This window comes from Trichosurus vulpecula, chromosome 6, assembly GCF_011100635.1.
Source record: "Trichosurus vulpecula isolate mTriVul1 chromosome 6, mTriVul1.pri, whole genome shotgun sequence".
Lineage (NCBI taxonomy): Eukaryota > Metazoa > Chordata > Mammalia > Diprotodontia > Phalangeridae > Trichosurus > Trichosurus vulpecula.
In genome coordinates this window covers 200,510,466-200,534,759 of record NC_050578.1, presented here as the reverse complement: position 1 = coordinate 200,534,759, position 24,294 = coordinate 200,510,466, and the positions used below count along the sequence as shown (strand labels likewise).

At 39.3% G+C, this 24,294-nt stretch overlaps 1 protein-coding gene across 1 annotated transcript in view; it reads left to right on the top strand.

The window, feature by feature from the left end:
- The first annotated feature begins 6,000 nt into the window (after positions 1 to 6,000).
- The window catches only part of OTOP1 (otopetrin 1), a 38,161-nt gene continuing 19,867 nt past the window's right edge, over positions 6,001 to 24,294 (top strand). The window contains exons 1-3 of the mRNA XM_036765075.1: positions 6,001 to 6,382; positions 23,005 to 23,141; positions 23,479 to 23,537. Coding sequence (XP_036620970.1) covers positions 6,001 to 6,382; positions 23,005 to 23,141; positions 23,479 to 23,537 — 578 coding nt within the window. The remainder of the gene's footprint in view (positions 6,383 to 23,004; positions 23,142 to 23,478; positions 23,538 to 24,294) is intronic.

Genomic DNA, 24,294 nt, shown 5'->3' with positions numbered 1-24,294 from the left:
GCAGGCCATGCAAAGGAAAATTTGCCTTAGAAGATGGCAATTAAATTATCAGGATTAGCAGAGGGGTTGGGAATTTGCTAGTCATAGTAGTGAGGAGAAGTACTAATTAAACTGGGTAACCTTCTAAGGTCACATGTTGAAGTTGACTGATTTGAATGACGGAGGGCAGTGTCTGTGATGGCACTGTGGGATAAGCCTTTTTTTTACCTTTCCAAACACTAGAGAACTGGGATGAAGGGGAGTTTGTTAATTATAGAGTAAGGGTCTCCTTGAGGCATAAAGGAGGTTGGTCAGATCATTGAGTCAGTAAATGGTAATCAGGTCCTAGGGGCCTGACGACTCATATTTGGTGCCAACTCTTTTTCCTTATCCTCAGATCACAGAGGTTGAATGATACCCGGAAGATACCCCATATAGGTGGAGGATGCAATTAGTTTCCATTTAGCCCCAGTATCTGAGATCCTGATCCTTGACAGCGTTTTCCTGATAAGTGCCTGGTGTGTGGGTGCTGGAGGGGAAAGGCTTCGTACTCCTCAGACACAGGGCAGATTTGGTGCAGCTGTGCTTAGTTGTGCATTCCGAGGAAGCCTCAAATCCAGTCCTAGGGAGGGGCCAGGGCTGGAGCTAGAGCCCCCAGGATCCTAGTTCCAGTTATGGCAAACTATGGAGTAGGTTCTGGAGCAGGGCCTCGGTGACAGCCTTGTCTTCCGACCTATTTGGGCAGTAGGTGGTGACCGAGGGCTAAGGTCTTTTGTTTTCTCAGTTGGCCCAGTGACACGGGGCCTCCACCTACTTGAAGTGATAAGCCTCTCCAACTTTTTAACACAAGAGGAAATAATCTTGCTAACACTGGCATTTAGGGGTTGACAGGCAGTATACTTAATGCCAGTTGAACTGACAACTGAGCCTTTTACTTTTAGTCAGTCCAGTCCCTATTTACATCTTTATCAAGGTAATATAAGAGCAAGGAGAGGAGATGAAATTCAAATCAGTTTTATCATAGTCAGCACTCTTCACCCCCACGGGGTGTTGTAGCACACCGGGTTCTTGTAATACCCTGGGTCCTAGAGGTCTGTCTATCTATAGTAGAGTTTATCAGAGTTGATAGGGTACAAGGTGAGGAAGATTAAGCCAAATCATCAGGGAAAAAATTAGCAGATTGGTGTCAGAAATGGAGAGATCATGTTATGGCATAACGAAAGTATGGCAAACCACAGAAGCTTGGAGTCAGCCAAAGTGTATATAGGAAGGAGCACTGCATTTGGAGGCAGAAGAAAGTTCAAATCTTGGCTCCCCGCCGTTATTACCAGTGCGGTCGTAAGGCAAGTCCTTTCTGGACCTTACATTGCTCATCTTAAATAAGAGAGTTGGACTAGCTTTAAATCCTCTGATGAAAAAGTTGCTGAGTGAGGAGGGAGGGTTACTTGGGACAACTATGGTGATGTAAGAAACCCAAAATATCAATAAAAACATTAAAAAAAATAGTGGCTAAGCCCAGGACAGAGACACGGAAGGCAGTAGATAAGAATACAGTGAGGAAAGGAGCACTCCTAAGGTGCTTAAGTACATGGTTCCTGTCTGAGTCTGCCTGGCATGTTAACTCCTTTGTGGCCAGCTTACCCACATTTCCATAGGACAACAGTTCTCAAATACGTTGGTCTTGGGATCCCTTTACACGCAGAAGAAATTTGAGGACCCCTCCTCCCCCAAAGAGTTTTGTTGATGTTTTCTCTAGTGATACTTATTATATTTGAAATTAAAGTAATTTAATATCATCATGAAAATAGTTTTGAACTTAGGACTCACTGAAAGGGTCCCTGGTCCACACTTTGAGAACCACTGCTCTAGAAGATTTTAAGGTCACTTCTAGCTTTTGCCCTAGTGATGATTTCACACACACACACACACACACACACACACACACACACACACACTCCATCTTAGAATTTTCTAAAGAGAAGGAGAGGAAACTAGGGCATATGCTGACATGCACCCTGAATTTTAGCAAAGTAGATTTCAAAGTGTTCAGATAAAGGATTTCATGGTTTAAAATTGTATAGGGGAAGTTCACCCAGGAGGTATGGGAGGCATTCATGAACAAGATCTGAAGACAGTCAACAGGCCGAGGAGCATTTGTTAAAAACTCAAAATATTATAGGTACTCTGCTAAGTGCTAGGCAAAAATAGGCCCTGCCCTCAAGGAGCTTACACTCTAACATGGAGACAACAGTCAGATAACTGTACAGAAAAGATAGATATATGTGTTTGTGTGTACACAAATATAATATTTTTGTATATATATATATGTATTATATGTGTATAGTACAATATAGATAATAAGTTGGGAGTAATCTCAGAGAGAAGGCATGAGCATTAAGGGGGAGCAGGAAAGCCTTCATGCAGAAGGTGGGATTTTAGCTGAGACTTGAAACGAGGGAAGCCAGGAGGCAGAAGTGAAGAAAGAGCATTCCAGGCACCAGGAGTGCATCCAGTTGAGAATAGAGTGTCTTATGGTAGGAAGAGTAAGGTAGGTTGTAAAGTATATCGAGGGGAGTAACGTGTAAGAAGATTGGAAAAGGTAGGAGGAGACCAGACTATGAAGAACTTTAAAAGTCAATAGTCCCACGAGGAGAGTCATATATTTAGAGCTAGAAGACCTTTGTTGTTATTCAGTTGTGTCCGACTCTTTGTGAGTTTGGGGTTTTCTTCACAAAGACACTGGAGTGATTTGCCATTTCCTTTTCCAGACTTTTTTACAGATGAGGAAACCGAGGCCCAGAGAAATGATATGACTTGGCCAAAGTCAAACTACTAAATAACAGAGCCAGTAACACTTTTGTGATGCCAAGAATGAGCTGAATCTTGTGAAATAGACTAAGGACAACATTGAAGTGCCTTATAACTCTAACTTTTGTTGATTCCAGTGGAAATTTCAAAAGAAAATCCTGCCAAACTGGTGGCATGAATGTGAGCTCCTTGGGATCAGGGGCTGTGTTTTTGCCTTTTTTGTATCCTCAGCTCTTAACATACTGCCCAATGCATAGTAGAGATTTAATAAATATTTGTTTCCTTACTGTCTTTCTCTACCCATTTTTCTTTTTCCTGTCTTCACTCAGAATTATGCCAGCACAAATTTACCTTGGAAAGAAGGCTTGTCTTCCCAGCTCCCCATAACTTTCCCACATTTCCCTTTAGGGATCATATGATTAATGTCCTACACTGAAGTCCTCAGGTGCTGCCTCATCACGGTTGCACAGGTGACTCTGTGTTCTCATAGGCTTGGCCAGTAGAGTTCAAGCTCTGACCGGTGGTAGAAGTTGAGGAATCTTGGAAGTACAGGCCACTGTCTGTCTGCTGTCCCCAAGGACCAGTTTAGCAACATGCAGAAAGGCTCAAGTAGACACCTGCTGGGGCAGTTAATGATTTATTGACTTGCCTTAATTATAATTTCTTCTTCCAAAAAAATAGAGAGACCCATAGGGGTGGGGTAGAATTTCTATTCTTGAGCTGCTTCTCACACACACACACACACACACACACACACACACACACACACACACACACACAAAAGGAACTGGTTGAGCTGGGGTGGAAAGTTCATGGCCACACCATCTTAGAATTTGTAATAGATTAGAGAAGAACAGGACACAGACTAAAGAGGTGGGTTTAAGCCTGCTTCTGATTCTTATTCATTGTGTGATACTGGACGAGTCAGTTCAGTTTTCTGAGACTCAGTTTCTCCATCTGTGAAATGGGGATCCCTGGACTTGTACCTTGAAGGCTTGTGAAAACCAAAGGAGACATTGTCAAACCCCGCATAAATGCCACTTATTACTCCTGCAGTAGATTCTCCTGGCTGTTCTTATGTTCTTTATTTTTTTCCATCTTTTTTTATTTATTTGGGGTTTTTTTTTGGAGGGGGAAAGGCAGGGCAATTGGGGTTAAGTGACTTGCTCAAGGTAGCACAGCTAGCAAGTGTGTCAAGTGTCTGAGGCTGGATTTGAACTCAGGTCCTCCTGACTCCAGGGCCGGTGTTCTACCCACTGTGCCACCTAGCTGCCTCCCCCTTATGTTCTTTAGTACACATTCCCAGGCCAGTGGGTGTATAGTAGAAAGAGCAAATGGACTGTGAGTCAGGAGACTCAGCCTCCTTTCTCTCTTGTGTAGCTTTGAATCAGTCTCTCTGGGCCCCTCTTGGCCTTTTTTGGTCATCTGCAGAATGAGGTACCTCACTTATCCTCACAAGAACCAGAGGAGGTGGGCACTATTATTACCCTCATTTTACAGATGAGGAAAAAGAAGCAGACAAGGGTGAAGTGACTTGCCTGGGTCACAGAGGTAATAAGTGTTAGAGGCCAGATTTGAACCAGCTGGCTCTTGACCCCAGGTCCATTGCACCACCTAGCTGCCTTAATAATGATATTAACTAGCATTTATATAGCACTTTAAGGTTTGCAAAGCACTTTACAAATATTATTAAATAATTTCAGGTTCTAAGACTTTTTTTGCTTTGGGCGTTCCTTATTTATAAGAAGGGTCTTGGAGAGTGAGTGAGGAAAGCTAGCGAGGGACTCTCTCTTTTTTTCCAACTCATACATTCACTTGTCCTTTTTTGTTTTCTTTTTCTTATTATTTTTTGTTTTCTTTTTTTTATTTTCAGTTCCAAATTCTTTTCTTCCCTCTTGTCCCTTCCCCACCTGTTAAGCAATATGAGGTCCATTATATATGTGAAGTCATCACATGCACTTCTAATTTTTTTAAAACCTTAAACACCCCCCAAAATATTTCCATATATGCAACAGAACATAAAAAGGTAATTTTATATGAAATTGTGAATCTCCATTTTATATGGCGTTTAAAAAGTTTATAATAAATTCCACATATTACTTTCAAATTTGTCCTGCATTTCTGTGATTACTTTTGAACTTCCTTCTTTTCTATGAATATTTAAAATATGCTTCAATGGTCCTCCTCTTCTTTGGCATCTGTATTGCTAGCCCACCCTTTCCTCCTCACAGCCCCCAACTTAAAAAAAAAAGAGAGAGAGAAAGAAAAAAAAAACCTCTACTAAGCATAGCCAAGCAGAATGAATCCACATAGTTGCCCTATCCAAAGATGTATGTCTCTTTCTGTACCTGAGTCTAGCCATCATCTCTGTGAAGAAGTAGATAACGTGTTTCATCATAGGTCCTCTGAAGATATGTTTGGACATTGCATTGATCAGAGTTCTTAAGTATTTCAAAGTTTTTTTTTTCTTTGCAATGCACATACATACTCATACTCATGCACATATTCTCTCCCCTCCTTCCCCCTCTCTCCACCTCCCCCACCCCCGTCTCCCTCTTCAATCTCATTCTCGACTCTCGACTCACTCTTGCTGTCATACTTTTTCTCGGAGCTGAGTCCGGGGAGCATTAAGACCAAAGCACCTTAGGCTGTGTCTTTCTGGCCGGATACTCCACTTTGCCAAACAAACTGGAAAGTCTGTCAGTCAACTCAGATAAGCCAGAGTCGAACAGACTTAAACAGGAACCAGGCAAACGTGTGAGGAAGACAGACTTAAAAAAGAGAGTGGGAAGAAAGCCAAAAGGGACGCTTGATACAAAAGGCAGCAGAGGGTAGGGAAAGTAGCTATTAACTGCCGTGTTATTATCCTTTCCTCGGTTGGTGGTTCTTCTAAGCCAACGCCCGCTGACTGGGACCTTTTCTTCCTCTCATTTTTCTTTCCCACTGACTTCGGGGTCAGTGGTTGAGAGGACGCCTGTGTCGTGAGCTGGAGGAATAGTGCGCCCTTTCGCCAGTCCCCCCCAGCACAGTGGACAGCGCCTCATTTCCCGCAAGGGCATTTACACTGCTGGTCACTCGCTCAGAGGTAGGGCAGGTGGGGTGGTGGTGGTCGGGGGTGGGGGGGTGGGGAGGGCTGGAGAAGAGACCGGCTCAGCTTTTCCTTCCCGATTCTCAGGGGGTCTTCCTTGTTACCGGTGCCGCTGCCTGGAAGGCATGGTTGCAAACCGCCACCTGCCGGTGTCTACTTGGGGTCCGGCCGTCGCTGGGGGACAGGGGCTGCAGTGGGAGCAGGGAGAAGAGCTCGGGGAGCCGCCCCCACAGCCGCCACCAGCCTCCAGTCCCATCGGCTATCCCCAGAAACTGGCCGAGGTGTTGAGCAGCCAGTACGGGCTGAATGTGTTCGTGGCAGGGTTGTTGCTGATGTTCGCCTGGGCAGTGCACGCCACGGACATCAGCAAGAGCGACCTTCTCTCCTACCTCATCACCCTTATGCTCATCCAGCTCCTGTGGATGCTGTGGTACGTGAGCCGGAGCTACACGCAGCGGAGGCTCATCCGGGAGAAGGACACCTACGCGGGGGCCCGCTGGCTGAGGGGTGAGTACTTCGGGCGAGCTGTTCTGCCGGAGGGCGCACGCGGTGAGGGGCATAGGGAGAATGGTTCTCTGCCCAACTTGGGCTCACCGGGACGTCCCGAAGTCCTCCTCCTCCTCCTCCTCCTCCTCCTCCTCCTCCTCCTACTTCTCTTCTTCCTTCTTACTTAATTATTCTTCAGAAGTACATAGGAGTTCGAGTTGAGAGGGACCTTACATGTCCTGTACAGTGGAAAGGGGCTGTGGTGTGGTGTGGTGGTGGGACCTGCGTTTGAACCCCTGATCTTCTATTGGATTACCTGTGAGACCTTGGTCAAATTGCTCAACTTCCTTCTGTCCAACACTAAATCTACACCCTATGATCAGCTAGCCCAAGGGTACCATGATAAATTTCAGCATTTCTGTAACCTTGGATGGGAAAAACATTGCATCTTTATTAAAATATAATTGGTTTCCTTTGTAATTCTATGTATTTTATGAATTTAGAAGCATTCTGAAAAGGGGTCCATAATACAAAAAGTTAAACGAACCCTTGATCTAAACCAATCCTCCCTTTTACAGGGGAGGAAACTGAGGCACAAAGCATTAAAGTGATTAGCCCAAAGGAATAAATGTCAAAACTATCATTTGAAACTAGGACTTAGTGCCAGTGTTCTTTTCACTACATTGTAGTTTTATTCACTAGGACTTCTATCTGCCCACATGACCTTTGTAGATGTTTCCTGAATTTCTGTGGCAAAAGAAATAAAAAGTCACCGACTTTCTAGTGTTGAGCTTCTCTACACTTAGATTGAGTCTTGGATTACAGGGGATGCTGTCCCCTGGACACACTAAAAACCTTTCCAGAGGAGTAGGACCTTGCCAGATTTTGGGTTCCACCAGTAGGACCTTCAACAACTCTCAATCACTTGTATACCATAATAAGGCATCAGAGAAGTACTTTAGTAAGAAATACTTTCTATTACCTTGGTTATAGCTCCATTTATGTAATATTTTATAACATGCTAATAGGCAAGAAATTCAAGTATTATATTACCCATTTCATTGGTGAAGGGGTTTGTCTACAGTCACTCATCTAAGTTAGTTACATAGGTCAACCCAGGCCTTCTGGTTCCAAGTCCAGTGTTCTCCCAATATAGCTGATCCTACCAGGCTGGAAAGGCTCAAGTTCAGGCCTAGGGATGCATTACTGTCTGTCATCAGAGGACCAACCCAACTAAGAAGAGATAGGCTCATCATCAGATGGATAGTCACTGGTATGTGAGTGAATGAGTAAGTGTGTGTGTGTGTGTGTGTGTGTGTGTGTGTGTGTGTGTGTGTGTGTGTAAGAGAGAGAGAACATTTTCAGGCACAGAAAGTCGGGAAAACTCTCTATTATGGCATGAAAGCATTATCACCTGCATCAGCCCCATAGACCAAGCTGTAAATTCATGAAGTATCAAGATTTTCATCTCCTCTATTTATTAGTCTCTATTATATGGACCAGGGGTTCTTAACCTGGGGACTGTGATCTTGGTTTTTAAAAAATATTTTGATAACTTTATTTCAATATAATTGGTTTCCTTTTTAATTCTTTTTATTTTACTTTATGTATTTTAAAACATTATTCTGAGAATGGGTTTATAGGCTTCACCAGAAAGCGGTACCTGACATACAAAAGGTTAAGAACCTCGACTAGAAGAATGATCCCTAGCTTTGTCTGGGGTGCAGAAGGGTGGTTTTAGGACCCTACTATGTTTTATATGATTCCCCTCTCTAAAGTGCCATGCGACATATATTCATTTTTAAAATTATGAGATAGCATGTTGGATATATAGGATATCTTAATAATTGTAAGCTTTGCAAAGAACTTCTCATGTTATCTCATCTCATTTTGTCTTCACAATAACTCTCGGGGGAGGTGTTATAACTGTCCCCATTTTATAGATGAGAAAACTGAATTTGAGAGAAGTTAGGTGACTTGCCCAGGGTCATACAGCTTATAAAATGACTAGTCAGGATTTGAACTCAGGTCTGCTTGATTCCTCTATCTAACTAGAATAGAGGGTGCATAAAGGGGAGTGATAACTAATAAGATTAGGACAGTAGACATGGAGCCTGGTTTTGAAAAGCTTTAAATGCCAGGGTGAGGAGTTTGTATCTTATAAAGACAATGGGAAACCACTGATGTTTTTTGAGTGTATATGTTTGGGTAATCAGACCAGAATTGCATTTTGGAAATTTAAAATTTGGCATCTCTGTGGAGGTTAAATTGGTGGAAGAGGCTTGTAGGGAGTGCCATTTGCTTATATTTAATAAACATTCAGGTATCAGAAACATTTGGGTGCATGGAAATTTATCCCCCTACTTTTCCTCTATATACTTGGAGTTGCAGCTAGATAATCTTAGTTAATAGTTTACCTTCATTAGGTAAGCTTCTTGGGCTGGCCTTGGCTAGTGGCTTATAAGTAGATCCTCTTGAACTGAAATGATTCTGAGTAAGAGAAACCGAGAATTCTTTGTAAGCCAGTGACAGCCATTATCGAACTTGGAGGAAGGTCAAATGATGCCATAACCCAGGGATGTTCAAGGAAAAGTGTCTAATGGTAGCTATCTCTGGGGCAGAGGGGGAGAGAAAAAAAGGAAAAAAGAAAAATTTACATGATAACTTCATTTTATAGTTAAAAAGAATAGCAAGTTGTACATACTATATTGGCAGTTTCATGTGCAATCATCTTTTTTATTATACTGTGTTATGGAAATGCTTGTTTTATTCCATAAATTTAAAATAAAATAAATGTAAAAAAAAGAAGAAAGAAAAGCAATGTTCTTGAAAGAGGAAGTTGGTCTGTGGGATGTAGTTGAGGAAGGGTGTTACTGTTATTTTTTTAATCAAAGATGAACTAATCTAATTATCCTGGGAAACCATTATGAGCTCCAGGCCCCAAGGTAGACATTTTGCAGGTACACCCAAGGCACGAATAAATGAATTAATGAGCCTGTCTTAGCAGTGAGCACTGGAAAGAATAACTGGTAAAATTTAGTATGCTGAAAAACTGAAAACTCCTCAAAATCTGATCCTGGGAAATTTGAAAAAGTTTCACAAATGATTTACTTTGAGGCCTCAATTGAAAATTGAGCTTCTGCTAAAACAGTGTCTTTCAGTAGTAGGCGGTACCCACTAAATTTGTAAAACCTTGGTGGAAACAAAGCATATGGAATCGTGGTATAGTTTGTCATAGTCTGGCATCTTTGAGCAGTTTCTTCTAAGTACTGAGTCTGTATCTCTATTATCCCTCCATAAACAATCAACTTATTGTGTGGCCATGGGCAGAATTCAGAGCTGGAAAGGAAACTCAGAGGACAGCTTAACTAACCTATATCTAAAGAATCCGCTTTGCAACATGACTGAAGAATGATCACTCAACTTTTGCTTGAAGACCTCTAATGAGGGGGAAACTACTATCCCTATGCACTCCACCCTGCCCCCCAGGTTTATTCCACTTTGGGATAATTCTGATTGTTACAAAGATTTTCCAATATTGGGATGAAACTTGTCACTCTGCCATGTTTATCCATTGCTCCTAGTTTTTTCCACTGGGACCAAGAGGAACCATCTGTTCTGTCTTTATTGATAGACCTTCAGATATTTGAATACAGAGATCAAATGAGAATTTTATGTAAGCTCTTTGTAAATGTTAAAGTGATGTATAAGTGTAAGCTATTGGTATTGTTATATCTTCCCTCAGTCTTCTCTTCTCCAGCCTAAACATCCCTGCTCCTGGGAAGTATCTCATTGTATGATCTTAGGGACCATCATCATCCTGGTTACCTCCTTTGAGATGCTCTCCTTTTTATGGATGTCCTTAAAACATAGTGCACAGAACTGAACACAGTATTTCAAATGTAGGCTAACCAGGTCAAAGTAAAGCAAGATAGCATCTCTCTAGTCTCAGTGACTATACTTCTTTTAATTCAGTCTAACACTGCATTTGCATTTTTTTGGCTGAAATCACACTATTGACTCACACTGAGCTTGACACTTACTAAAACCCCTAAATATTTTTCAGGTGAAGTCTAGCCACAGTTCTTTTACTTACAAAATTGATTTTGGGGGCCCAAAACTTTGCATTCACACCTATTGAATAGATTCAACTCAACATTCTTCTTGAATCTTCTTGGATTCTGACTCTGTGCAAGTTAGCTATCTCTTCTAGATAGCCAGGTAGATCTACAGTCTGATAAGGATGCCATTCATGCTTTATTCAAATCATTGATAAAAATGGTAAATAAGACAGGGCTAAGCACACATCCAGCCAGTATTCCTTCAGAGATTAGTTTCCAGGCTGACATTGAACCATTCATGACTACTCTTTGGGTAGGACTATTCAATCAATTCCAAATCCACTTGTTTCTTTGCCTATCCCACATCTTGCCATCACTTCCACAAGAATAGCAAGAGATTTTGTCAAATGTTTTGCCAACATAAGCTATGACTGTGACACTTCCCTAGTCTATCAGTCTAGTAACTATCAAAAAATTAAATGAGATTGATTTGGCATGCTCCGTTCTCAGTTAGGCTATGCTCTATCTTTGGGTTTACTGCTTCCTTTCCCAGATGTCCACTGACCATTCTTTTAATGATACGTGGTAGTATTTTTGTCAAGAATCAGTCAACTTCACCAGACTATAGTCTTATTCCCTTTTATAAAATTATGTCATTTCCCTTTCTCTATTTCTATTTCCCTTCCCTGTTTTTTGAAGTTCTCTTATTCTCCAATAGCTTCCATAAGTAAGTGAGAGTGACTCAGAAGCTAGGGTGTTGGTTTTTTTTTTAATTTTGGTACCCCATAACTTATAGAAGGACCTGCTGACTTAAACTCATCAGAGGCAGTGAGTTGAACACTTACCATTGATCTAAAGTTGTGCATAGCAGATTTGCAGTTTCATGTGCAATTGTCTTTTTTATAGTACTATGTTATGGAAATGCTTGTTTTTTCCCCATAAATTAAAAATAAAAAGTTTTTAAAAAATGTCTAAATAGTATAATGAATAGGGCCCTGGAGTTGGAGTCAGGAGGACCTTACTAGCTGTGTGATTCTGGACTAGGCGCTTAACCCCTATTTGCCTCAGTTTACTCAACTGTAAAAGGGAGATAAGAACAGCGCTTACTTCCCTGGCTTCTTGTGAAGAGCAAATGAGATAATAAATGCAAAGTGCTTAGCACAGTGCCTGTGCATAGTCAGTGCTTAACAAGTGCTTGCCATCTTCCCTTTCCTCTTTTACTTGGGATTAGTCCTTTCCTATCCAAAAACAATTTTCCTTGAAAAAGAAGATAGAAGGAAAATGAATTAAGCAACTTTGTCTTAATAAATGCTTGTTTCCTTCCTCCCTCCTTTTTCATCTGTTATGTCTAAATCATAATCTGAGCCAGCTCTGTGGTGGCGCCATCCTTTTCTTGTTGTTCCTCATTCTTCCAGGAAAGCCAAAGCTCTTTTTCTTGGTTGTCCTTAGCTTTCTTTGCAAACTTCTGCTTTAGGCTCCTAACATTATTCTTAGAGGACTCAGAATGCCTTTGTATACACTATTCCTTATCTTCCTTTTCTTCCATATTCTCTATGTCTTTTTTTTTAAACCAAGTCATATGAAGCAGCTAGGTGGTGCAGTGGTTAGAGCACTGGCCCTAGAGTCAAGAGGACCTGAGTTCAAGTCTGGTAAGACACTTACTTCGCAAGGCATTTAACCCTGATTGCCTCAAAAAAATCCCAAGTTATTTATTTAGGAGGAAAACTTAAATCATTTCATGAGACAGGAGTTAGAAAGTACATAATGAAAACTGAAAACACTTTGCTAATACACTGGAAAGTTCTCCTCCTTGTGATTTAAATCATTTCATGAGACAGGGGTTAGAAAGTACATAATGAAAACTGAAAACACTTTGCTAATACACTGGAAAGTTCTCCTCCTTGCGATTTTAACACCATGATAAAATAAGGAAGGAGGCACCTTCCTGCTCTGGATCTATGATCCTTTGATGCTAAAAGGAACAGAGGAGGGGGTTTAGTAGACAAGGTTCAAGACAATTCCAAGAGGGAATTTTGTCAGTGTTTTCACAACACTTATGACAAAACATGCTTTAGACTGCCTTGCCTCGTTAACTAATCATATTTTCATATAGGTAAAAATGCTGGCTTTTTTCCCCTCAAATAAAATTGAAATACCATCATTTTCAAAATTCTCATGGTTTTTTAGACATCATACTTAAATGTATAGGATTTTAGGGGTTTTGTATACTTTGTAATACTTAATTCTTCATCTGTATTCAAACATCTCAGGTTTGGGGCAAGAGATTTTTAAAAAAATAATGATCAAACTGTTCAATTTCTTCAGTTAATATGCAACATTGCAGGGGGCTTGATAAAGCATCACCACATTGCTTCTGAGATCTTTAATTGGAAGCAATCAGTCATACAAATATGGGATGGTTCAACACAGATTTCTCAGAAAAATAAAAGTGCTGAAATTTGCTTATCAGAATCAAGTCACTTCATCCATATAATTTAACCTGACTGACATTAGGCTGGTTCTCTTCATATCGAGTTTCCATCTCCTCCAGAACATGCCCAATTCTATCCTTGTTGAAGCCTCAGAGTTACTCTTGAAGCTTCTTGGTGGGCTTCAAGACCTCGTGGAACATTCCTTGGCAGGTTCAGGGTGAGAGGTTGAATAGAAGCTTGGTTCTGGCCACACCAGGACTGCCACTGTTCTGCCAACCCTTCTGTCTTCCTCAGATCTCAGTAAAGTCTCCATAAACCTAAGTCGGTTGGATTGATTGATTTCCCAACTCCAGCGAAGTCAAATTCTGAGCTCCCTCTCCTTTTTGTTCTATTATCCTAATTGTGCCCATTGACAATGTTGGTTTGCCATTGCTGCTTCTTTTAGGTCCCTTGAACCGTTAAGCCTGGCCTCCCCAACAACTCTCATCTCCAACCACCCAAGCAAAGCCCCATCCTCTCCATACCTGCCTGACTTGGCTTATAACTGGGTAAACAAAGGCCTCAAGAAAGTGGCTATTGTAACAGATACCTTTACAGGATGAATTCCCAGACTTTACTCAGCCATGGGACTGGTAAGAGACATGGTTAAAAAACAAACAAACAAAAATAATAATCTTCATGCAGATGATTACAAATTCTGCCCTAAAGTCTCTCCATTCATGCAGCTTGAAGGATTACCTGTCAAGAAAACAGTTTTTTCCTCTTTCCTTAGTCTTATTGGTTGGAGGATGATGAAAACTGGAATCTCACAGTGAGCAAGTGCAGTACATGGTCCAAAACCCAAATAAAAGGAAATTCATTTCCAAAATGGATAATATAGAAGTGACATTAGACCTAGATAATTTAATTCAAACTGAGAATAACTTGAGTCTGTTGGCCAGAGTACATCCCTCTCTACTGACTTGTGCCTATTATTCAGGATATGGAACAACCAAATGACATACTCTTGTGTGGGGAAGAGGCAACAGATGAGTTTATAAGACTTCATCTAGGAAAAAACCATAGTAATTACAGTGAAAGGGAAAGAACGCTTCACGTCAATGGAGATGTTGCTTTCAGACATTTCATATCAGAACTGTTGCAAGCAATTCTATTTTTCCATGGATCTCCAGGACATCATGGTATTAAGAGCTTTCTAGCTGTGCTCTGGTACCAATACTAGAGGCAGAAGATAAGGATCTCAATGTCCATTAATAAGACTGGTTCTATCCCTTTAGAGCATCATCTCTTCCATTAAACAACCTTGAAAATGGTGGAGGTAGCAGTCAGTAATGTGGACCTTATGATAAGAAAATTGAAGGGCACCTTGGGTTATGGAACCTATTTTTCCTTACATGCCCAGACCACTTCTATGATGAACACAGATTGAGTTCCTGACTTTGGATATATCATGGTATTAGCCAAAGGGCTGGTTGGAGAAAAGGCTCTTGGGCACCCAAGTCTCCTGACTCCTACCCTTAATGAAGATCTGGCCAACAGTGTGACTGTTGTATAAATGACCTTCACATCCTTTCTCTCTTTGCCATGGTTGAAAAAAAGTATAGCTACCCCTGAGGAAGCTAGGTGGCTCAGTGGTTAGAGTGCTGGATGTGGAGTTAGGAAGACCCTGATTTCAAGTCCAGCCTCAGACACTTACTAGCTGTGTGACCCTGGGCAAGGGATTGCCTCAGTTTCCTTCTCTGTAAAATGAGCTGGAGAAGAAAATGGCAAGCCACTCCGGTATCTTTGCCAAGAAAGCTCCATGTGGCTGCACAGATAAAAGGCCCTTTACCTACTTGGGCTGGATTAAAGTGACACACTTGTTTTTTAGGCCATTCCCCATTTGGAGTATTTTCTCAACCACCACATTCTCAACACAATTGAGTTGTTATCTTGCTCAGTTCTTTCCTTCATCTCTCATTCCTGCGCTTTCCTCTCTTCCCTAATGCTTCTGGGCCACCCTAGCCTCCACCCACTCTTCAAGGAACAGAATTTGGGAAGGGGCAGCCTGGGGCTAAAAGGTCTTGAGTATATTTTGTGAGGATGATGTAGCCCAAACTTTACTCTAGAGATAAAATAAATAAAATAATCATCTGTGCAGCCCAATTGAACTTTTTAGACAATCCGTTTTCCTCCTCTTTTTAATTATTTCTTTTTGAGATTTCAAAATTTCATTCCTTTTAAATGGGGTTTGAAAAATTGTTATAGTCTAGTGTTGTCTGTGTTCTGTAAAATCTCTGCCATTTGGTTTCTTTCCTTTCTTTGAAGTGATGTCTTTTGTTTTAAAATCACACTCATTTTTTAATATGTCCCTCATCCTCTTCTGCTCAAAGAATCTTACATTATAACAAAGATTTAAAAAGGAAAATGGAAAAAAAGGAATTCAGGAAGGGAAAAAAACCCAACACATCAATTCTATTCTATAGTATTTGCAACAGAGTTTCATTTCTGAGAGCTTCGCCTCCCTCTTGGGATGACTTCCCTTATAAAATTTTTAGTCCATGGGCCCTACCTAATTTTTGTTTAGATCCTACATTTAGAATGCCAACAGGCAAAACTGAAGTATGTTGTTTATCTAAAAATGATGGGATTCTTAGTGCCTTCTGCCCCCTTTCTCAGCAGTTTGCTACTGTCACTGTAGAAATAGGAAACCACACAGAACTGGGGTCCATTTTCTATTTTTCTTTTTTTCCTGTCTCTCAGTGGGCAAATATATATATGCATACACACATATGCACATATATGTATATGTGTGTGTATGTACATGTATATATGTGTGTATACATGTGTTTATGTGTGTGTGTGTCTGTATGTATCACCAGGTGGCCAGCCTACCTGTGATGTTGTGCCCCTTAGAATTAGCTATGTTGTCTTCAATAAACAGACCCAGTCTGTTCATAAGGTCATGTACTCACATGAATATATCTTCTCAATGTACAATTCCCTTCTAGAGCTACATTCCAGGGATAAGTCTCATCCCATCAGGTCTCACTGCTATTTAGAATGAGAATTCTTAACTTATTTTGTCTCATGCACTGCCTTGTGCAGTCTGGTGAAGCCTCTGGATCTCTTCTCAGAATAATGTTTTTAAATGCCTAAACTAAAACACATAGGATTAAATGAAAGAGGCCAATTATATTGAAATATAGTATCAAAGCATTAAAAAAAAGACAACCAAGTTCATGAACCCCTAGATTAAGAGTCCCTGTGCTCTAAGAGGCAAAATTTGCTATAAAACTATGACCATTTAAAAACATGCTCTGAATAATTAGAAATGAAAATAGAATAACTGAGGTTTCATTTCATACCTTAAAAACTGGGAAAGAATTGGGGGAAAAATGGTCCCCCATTGACTGGGGTTTTGATGGAAATAAGTTTGGCATGTGAATGTAGAAAAGATGGATATGGGAAACTAAGAAAAACATGAGAATATTTGCGTGAAATGATGCAGAATAAAATAAGCAACCCCCCAAAATGATGTGCATAATGACCACAACAATGTAAATGAAAAGATCAATAAAAGGAAACTGAAGGGGCAGCAAGGTGGTGCAGTGGATAGTCAAGCAAACCTGAGTTCAAATCCAACCTCAGGTACTTACTAGCTGCATGACCCTGGGCAAGTCACTTAATCTCAAGTGCCCCCCCAAAAAGGGAACTGAGTTTTGAGTAAATGGGGAAAAAATCCAGTAATAGTCCCAGAAAACAGATAACAAGAAAAAAACACAACAAATAATTATAACTGAGAATGTAAATGGGATGAATTTACTTATAAGATAGAACAGAATAGCAGATTAAAAATTTGAACTTAATAATATGTTCCTTTCAGGAAACACTATAGAAATGAGAGATATACACAAAGATGACACCACTTGCAGTTGACTTTGATTTCAGTGAGGGAAGGCTGTGCAAGGTCACCAGCCTCACTTTCTCCTCCAGAGCCATCTGGGTCTAGTGACCAGATATCCTTCAGGATGACTGGAGATGACCCAGCACACAAAGATAAAATAAAGAGCAGGAGTAGAATTTATTACGTTTCAAACAGGGGTAGTAATCATGATCTCGGACAATGTTAATGCTAAAATAGATTTAATCAAAACAGAAAAACAGGGAAACTACACTGTGTTGGCAATATTATCTATGTTGAATAGACCATTTAAAATAACTAGACAGTATAAAATAACTGAGAATATTCTTGCCCAAACACAGGAACTCTATGAACATAAAATACCTTTTATACGAATAAAGTCAGATCTAAATAATTGAAGTAGCATTTATTGTTCATGAGTAGATAAAACTCATATAATAAAAAATGACAATTTTACCTAACTAATCTACTTATCCAATACCATCCCGATTAAATTACAAAAAATTATCTTACTGAGTTAGAAAAAATAACAGTAAAGTTCATTTGGAAGAACAAAAGGTCAGGAAATTCGAAGAAACTAGGGGGAAAAATATAAAGGAAGCAAATTCAGAAGTATCAGACCTTAAGCTATATTAGTAGGTGAGGGCATTGTTGAAGCATAAAATAGATAATTCTGATTATTTTAAATTAAAACTTTCTTGTATAAACAAAATCTATGTAGTCAAGAATAGAAGGAATGCAGAAAATTGAGGAAAAAACCTTTCATAGACAATCTCTCAGATGGGATGTAATTGTTTTGGAATATTGCTGTTGTGTAGGAAATGATGAGCTGGTTAATTTAGAAAAACATGGAAAAACTTGGACTTATGAGGAAGATGCCATCCACCTTCAGAGAAACTGATGACAGGTGGAAATAAACATAGTACAGTCTTACATGTATGTATAGGTGTATATATGTATATGTTTATAGATATCTATGTATATGTATATCCATGCTTAATTAGAGCCTTCTTTAGGGTGGGTGAGATGGGGAGGGAGGGGAAAAATAAAGTAATAAGTACACAGCAGAGAACAAAAGAAAACCTACAAGGAAGCAAAGAAAAGCTGGATAGCTTTGAGAACAATGCGTAGTATTTATCACATAGGTTTTCTTGAAGTGAAACATTGTTTTATATTGAATCCTCTCTTATGTTCTGCTGTGTACATGACAATATTTATTTTTTTCTTTTCTTATTTTGTATTTAAGTTTAAAACAATTTTAAAATTTACCAAAAAAAAAAATAAAAAAATACAAATCAAGAGCAAATAATGCAAATCAGAATATGCATATCAAGCTGGGCTGCGTTCTTTGTTTGAGGGTCCTGCCTACAGGCAGTGATCGGACCAGGAAGCATTTTATGAGAGTGTTGGATTTGGAGTCTGAGGGAACTGAGTTCAAATCTTGACTCTGCCACTTAGTGCCAGTGTAACTTTGGGCAAGTCCCTTAGTTTCTTTAGTTTTACTATCTATAAAATCAGGGGGTTGAAGCATATAGATGATATTTAAAACAGTTTAAAGCTCTAAATTTTTGATACTTTGTGATAAATCAACACCAAGTTAATGACTGAGATCTAGAGTCAGCTAACATCTTAAAACAAAGCAACAGAACTCAAATGATTGGAATTTTAGATACCAGTTCCTGCCAGTAGGAAAAACATTTTTGGGTAGGGGGCTTTCCTGGTTCCCTCCAAATACACCACCTAGAAAAGGTGGGAATAAAGACACATATGCCTAAGGGATGACATGTAGCGTCTGCATCCTACAGCTTGGATTACTGAATAGGGAGGCACGATCAAGGTTCTTCTGAGGATAGACCAGGGTGGAGTTGTCTACACGGTTAATGCAACAATTCTGTGGCTTGGTAGCATGACTATAGTATTTTCCCATGGGAGTGGAAATCACTGCATGATTGATTCTATGGAGAGAGAGAAAAGGCTGTTGACTTGCAGAATCAATCTCTGTGGGAGAGAATTGGCCCTCCCGCTCCCTTTCCTGCCTTCTGAATTGCTATGGATTCATTTTCCTCTCTCTTCCAAAGATTGAGTTTCACCCAGGATTCCTCTGGTCATTTATTTCTCAGGCTATCTGGTCTTCCTGCGAATTGTGGTCTAGGGTGGAGAGAAGACAGAGCCAATGAAAATATTGCTATAGAAATACTGCCATTTGTGCTTTTCTTCTTCCTTATGACACCTAGATCACAGAATCATAGACTATCCCAGCTAGAAAGGACCTAGGGTCGAGACGAGTCTTTTTGTTGTTTTGTTGTTCAGTCATTTCAGCTGTGTCCAACTCTTCATGTGCCCATTTTGGGTTTTCTTGGCAAAGATACTGGAGTGACTTGCCATTTCCTTCTCCAGCTCATTTTTATAGATGAGGAAACTAAGGTAAATGGAGTTTTAAGTGACTTTCCCTGGGTCACACAGGTAGTAAGTGTCTGAGGCCAGATTTGAACTCAGGAAATAGTCTTCCTTGGTCCGAGCCCAGTGCTGTCTGTGCTTTGGCGCCACCTAGCTGCCCTGAGATGACTCTAACCCTCTTATTTTATGTGTGGAAAAACTGGAGGTTAAGTGACTTGCAAGATTATACAGCTAGTAAGTAGCAGAGTTTGAACTCAAACTCAGGTGTTCTAACTCTAAGTCCATGGCTTTTTGTATCATTCTACCAATGAGTCTTTTTTTTTTTAGTCTTAAAAGTCATTTTTTTTAAATTAAATTTTCAGGTCTGAATTCTCTTCCTCTCACCATCCTCTGCCTCTATACTGAGAAAGCAAGAAAAATAAAATCTATTCTCTCTCTCTGTGTTATATGCATGGGTATATATATATATATATATATATATATATATATATATATATATGTGTGTGTGTGTGCGCATATATATGTGTGTGTGTGTGTGTGTGTGTGTGCGCGTGCGTGCGTGCGTGCGTGTGTGTGTGTGTATGTCAAGCAAATAAATCCCAAATTGGCCGTGTTCAAAAAAAATCCACAAAAAACTACAAAAACCATCCTTCTTATTTTGCACTCTGAGTCCATCTCCTGTTTGTGAAGAGATGGGTAGTGTGTTTCATCTTGAATCCTCTGGAATTGTGGTTAGTCATTGCATTGATCAGAGCTCCTAAGTTTTTCTAAGTTATTTGTTTTTACATTATTGTTATTATATAAGCTGTTCTCCTGGTTCATTTTGCATATATTTCGTTTCACTTCGTATCAGCTCATACAAATCTAACCAGGGTTCTCTGAAATCATTCCCTTCATAATTTCTTACTGCACAATAATATTCCATCACATTCATATACCATAATTTGTTCAGCCATTCCCCAATTGATGGGCACTTCCTAGTTTCTAAAAGAACTGCTACAGAGTGGATTTCAGAAAACCCGGAAAGACTTATAGGAACTGATGTAAAGTGAGGTGGGCAGAACCAGAAGAACATTGTACGCAGTAACAGCAACATTGTGTGATGATTAACTATGAGTAACTTAGCTCTTTTCAGCAATAAATGATCCAAGACAATTCCAAAGGACTCATGATGGAAAATGCTATCCATATCCAGAGAGAGAACTGATGTCATCTGAATGCAAATCAAAACATACCATTCTCACTTTCTTTATTTTTTCATGATTTTTTCCCTTTTGGTCTGTTTCTTCTCTCATAATACATGTTTTACATGGTGGTACATAGATAACATATAAAATTGTTTACTGTTTTAGGGAGAGGAGAGAGGAGGGAAGGAAGGAGAAAATTTGGAACTCAAAAATTTTTAAAAAATGAATGTTAAAATTGCCTTTACATGTAATTGGAAAAATAAAATACTATTTGTGAAAAAAGAACTGCTATAATTATTTTTGTACATATGGCTCATTTTCCTCTTTCTTTGATCTCTTTGTAGCATAGATCTAGTAACAATACTTCTGGATTGAAGGGTATGCACAATTCACTAACTTTTTGGCCGCAGTCCCAAACTACTTTCCCAAATGGTTGAACCAGTTCACAGTTCTACTAACAGCACATTAATGTGCCTGTTTTCCCACAGTCCTTCTGGCATTTGTCACTTTCCTTTTTTTACCATCTTTGCCAACCAAATGAGTGTGGCACCGAGTCTTCATTTTTTTTTGTATTAAGTAATTCCCAAAAAATAAAAAAGCACTTCAGAATAGGTCCACGGAACATATAATTACAGACTGATTGAATATTAGCTGGAAGCAACCTAAGGAGTCATCTTGTGCAACTTATCTCATTTTTATAGGTGAGGGAACTGAAGCCCAAAGAGTTTAAGTGACTTGCCCATGGTCATACAGGTAATAACTAGCAGAGCTATGGTCAATTTACTATTATTATCCCAATCTCAGATTCAATGACTGATACTTTAATACTGAAATACAGAAAGATGAGTTTGGCCAATACGGATAGTACTCACTCCTTGCTTTATAAATGGTCCATGTGAGTTGCTGTAGCCAAGCAATTCATCACCTGGTGGTAGACCCTCTGATGATGAGCTCTCCTACACTTAATCATCTCAGTCTTTAGATGTCTGGCCCATCATTTGTCACCTGGCTGTATAGCCGAGCTCAATACAAAATACCAGAGCTTGTGCTCTGCTCTCCTGGCCTGTAGAAACTCGAATCACCCCCTCATCTTGATGAGGTATTATAGGAAGACTTGAATAGAGGAGTGAAGAACAGTATTATGTATATTGCTTGTTATTTTTTAAAAACAGGAAATCAAACACAGTGCCTTGTACATAACAGTCACTGGCATGTACATATATATATGCATATATATGTATGTGTATATGTATATGCACATGCATATATATGCATATGTGTGTGCATATACATATACATCCATGTGTATATATATACATCCACATATATACATGCACACATTTAAAACACTATAAATGTATATATGTAAATATAAGCACTTAAAGTACTATATAGGTATATATACATACATGTATGTGCATATATAATGATATATACATGTGTATATGTGTACACACATGTATATGTATGGATATATAGAGAGAGATGTATATGTATATATTTATCTTTAAGAATTGCAAAATGCTTTACTTAATGATTTCATTTGAACCTTACAGCTACCTTATGAAGAAAGTAATACAAGTTGACCCAAAAATCTTGGTGCTGCTAAAGATATTAAAACTTAAAACTTCACTAAGACTTTTGGGCTATCCTGTATAGTTATTATTCTACCCATTTTACAGATGGATTAAAAAAAAGCAAAGGCCTCCAAGGGGTTAAATGACTAACCTATGGTTGCAGAGCTAAGAAGAGTAAGAGACAGGATCTGAATTTAGATCTTTCTTGGCTTCATTTATAATACTCTGGCCCTCTACCTTGGTTGCCTCCAAAGTTATTGAGGTTTACTTAGGACTTTTAAAGTTTGCAAAGCGTCTTGTGTTCATCATCTTATTTCATCCTCATACCTGTCCTGTGAGATGAGGGCTATAGATAATATTGTTCTTATTTCCTCATTGTCCTTATGTCTTTTGGATGCATCCAGAAGAGGCCGCTGAGGTTGAGAGAGCTTAAGTGACTTGCTTAGGGTCATCAAATTACTGAGTGTCTGAAGTAGGATTTGAACCCAGGACTTTTTGACCGCAAGTCCAGTGCTCTGTGTGTGGTACCATTCTTATGCCTCCTACTTGTTGTTTAATAAGTGTTTGTTGAGTGGAAATTGATGTCAAGTTCAATTTAACTTCTCAACAAACATTTATTATTCCAAAGAACTTTAAAATATTGTGGTTGATACCGGAATCTTTGCAAGGATCCCAGTGTCATTGGTTTCTTTCCAAAAAAAAAAAAAAAAAAAAAAAAAGAAAGCTCTTTGTTCTTTCTATAATCTGGTGAACAAATGGAATGTTGAGTGGTTATGTTACTTTTCATTGGAGCATTCTTAAGTCAAGAACTATACTTTTATTGTTCTCCTTTTCAAGTGCCATAGATGACCGTGTTTGGTGTCTTGCTGCATGCTGTGTGTGATACGAGGCCCTTAGTGCCCACTTTTATTGGGTCCAGTGGCAGGCCTCTATTGATATAATAGAAGGCTCTAAGAAGGGCTTTAGAAAGAGGCACCATGTTTTTCTTGCTCAGTTGCCTCCTTGAGCTATTCAAGACCAATATTCTTGTTTACTGAGAAATGATTCTGAAATATTTGCTACCTGTTAACCTTCTGTTCTTTCAGGCAGTATCACACTTTTTGCCGCCATCACTGTTGTTCTAAGTTGCTTTAAAGTTGGATACTTTGTCGGATTTGCAGAATGTTTATCAGCAACGGAAGGAGTCTTTCCAGTTGCCCATTCGATACACACTCTCTCACAGGTAAAACAAGCTTGCTTTCTTCCTATTAAGCTGATTATTCAATAAGTATTCTATACCTCTTTGCTAATTTCCTACTGTGTGCGAAGGACTGTGTTAGGCCCTGGAGGAGACATTGAGTTTAGTGATGACCTGACCCTGTGGTGTGATCTCTCTCTTACTTTCCTGCCCTCATAGAATATACAATATACATTAATTAGAATGGATTTCTTCTAATTAGAATTATCCTCTCTCAGTTTCAGCCCTTCTTTCTGCTATTGTCTCTCTATAGGTTCTCGTATATTCAAAGACAGTGACAACTTTTCAACTGATACTTTTTTCTTCATTTATTTCTAACCAGGTATATTTCCTTTGGGGGCATGCAAAGGATATTATCCAGTCTTTCAAAACACTTGAAAGGTAAAAAAAAAATTGCTTCAAAAACTGATTATGATATTCTTTTAGAAACATGTTTTATTAAACAAAATGTATCCAATGCTTTAAATAATGACTTATAAATATGATTATTCCTCTCAAGGGGGATTTTAACAGGGGCCACAGAAAGACACAGTTTTTTATGTTATCGATGTTCTCTTGGCTACCTTTTTTGGGTAATAATAGGATTCTGCATTTTCTCACACCTTTGGTATTTTCTCTTCCTTCATATATTTTGAGAATTAATCCTTTATGCATGCTTTCTGTCTCTCTCTCTTTCTCTCCACACACACACACACACACACACACACACACACACATACCCCACACACACTTAGTCTACTCAAATTGTTTTTCTCATCTGGAACTTTGTTTTTAGAATCCAAATGACTCCATTGTTTTTGTTGGTGAAATTACTTGGTTATAAAACTCTTTACAGATTTTTTCCATCTTTTATCTGTTTGTTTTACTTTATCTAGTTTCAAACTTAATGCTTCCAGGATGACTTGTTTAGCTGCATCTCTTGCCAAGTTTTCTTTAAACCAGTTTTCCTTCAAGTGCTTCTGGTTATTTTGTGGGTTGTCACTGCTCGCTGTCCTCTACATTTTCTTTAAAATCTTACAAACATTGGTGAACCTCCTAAATGAGGTTTATGATTACTCAAAATAATTGGTCCTAACTACCTACATGGGGAAAAACCAAGTGAATGCAGAATGTCTATTGTACAGGCTATAAAATACAG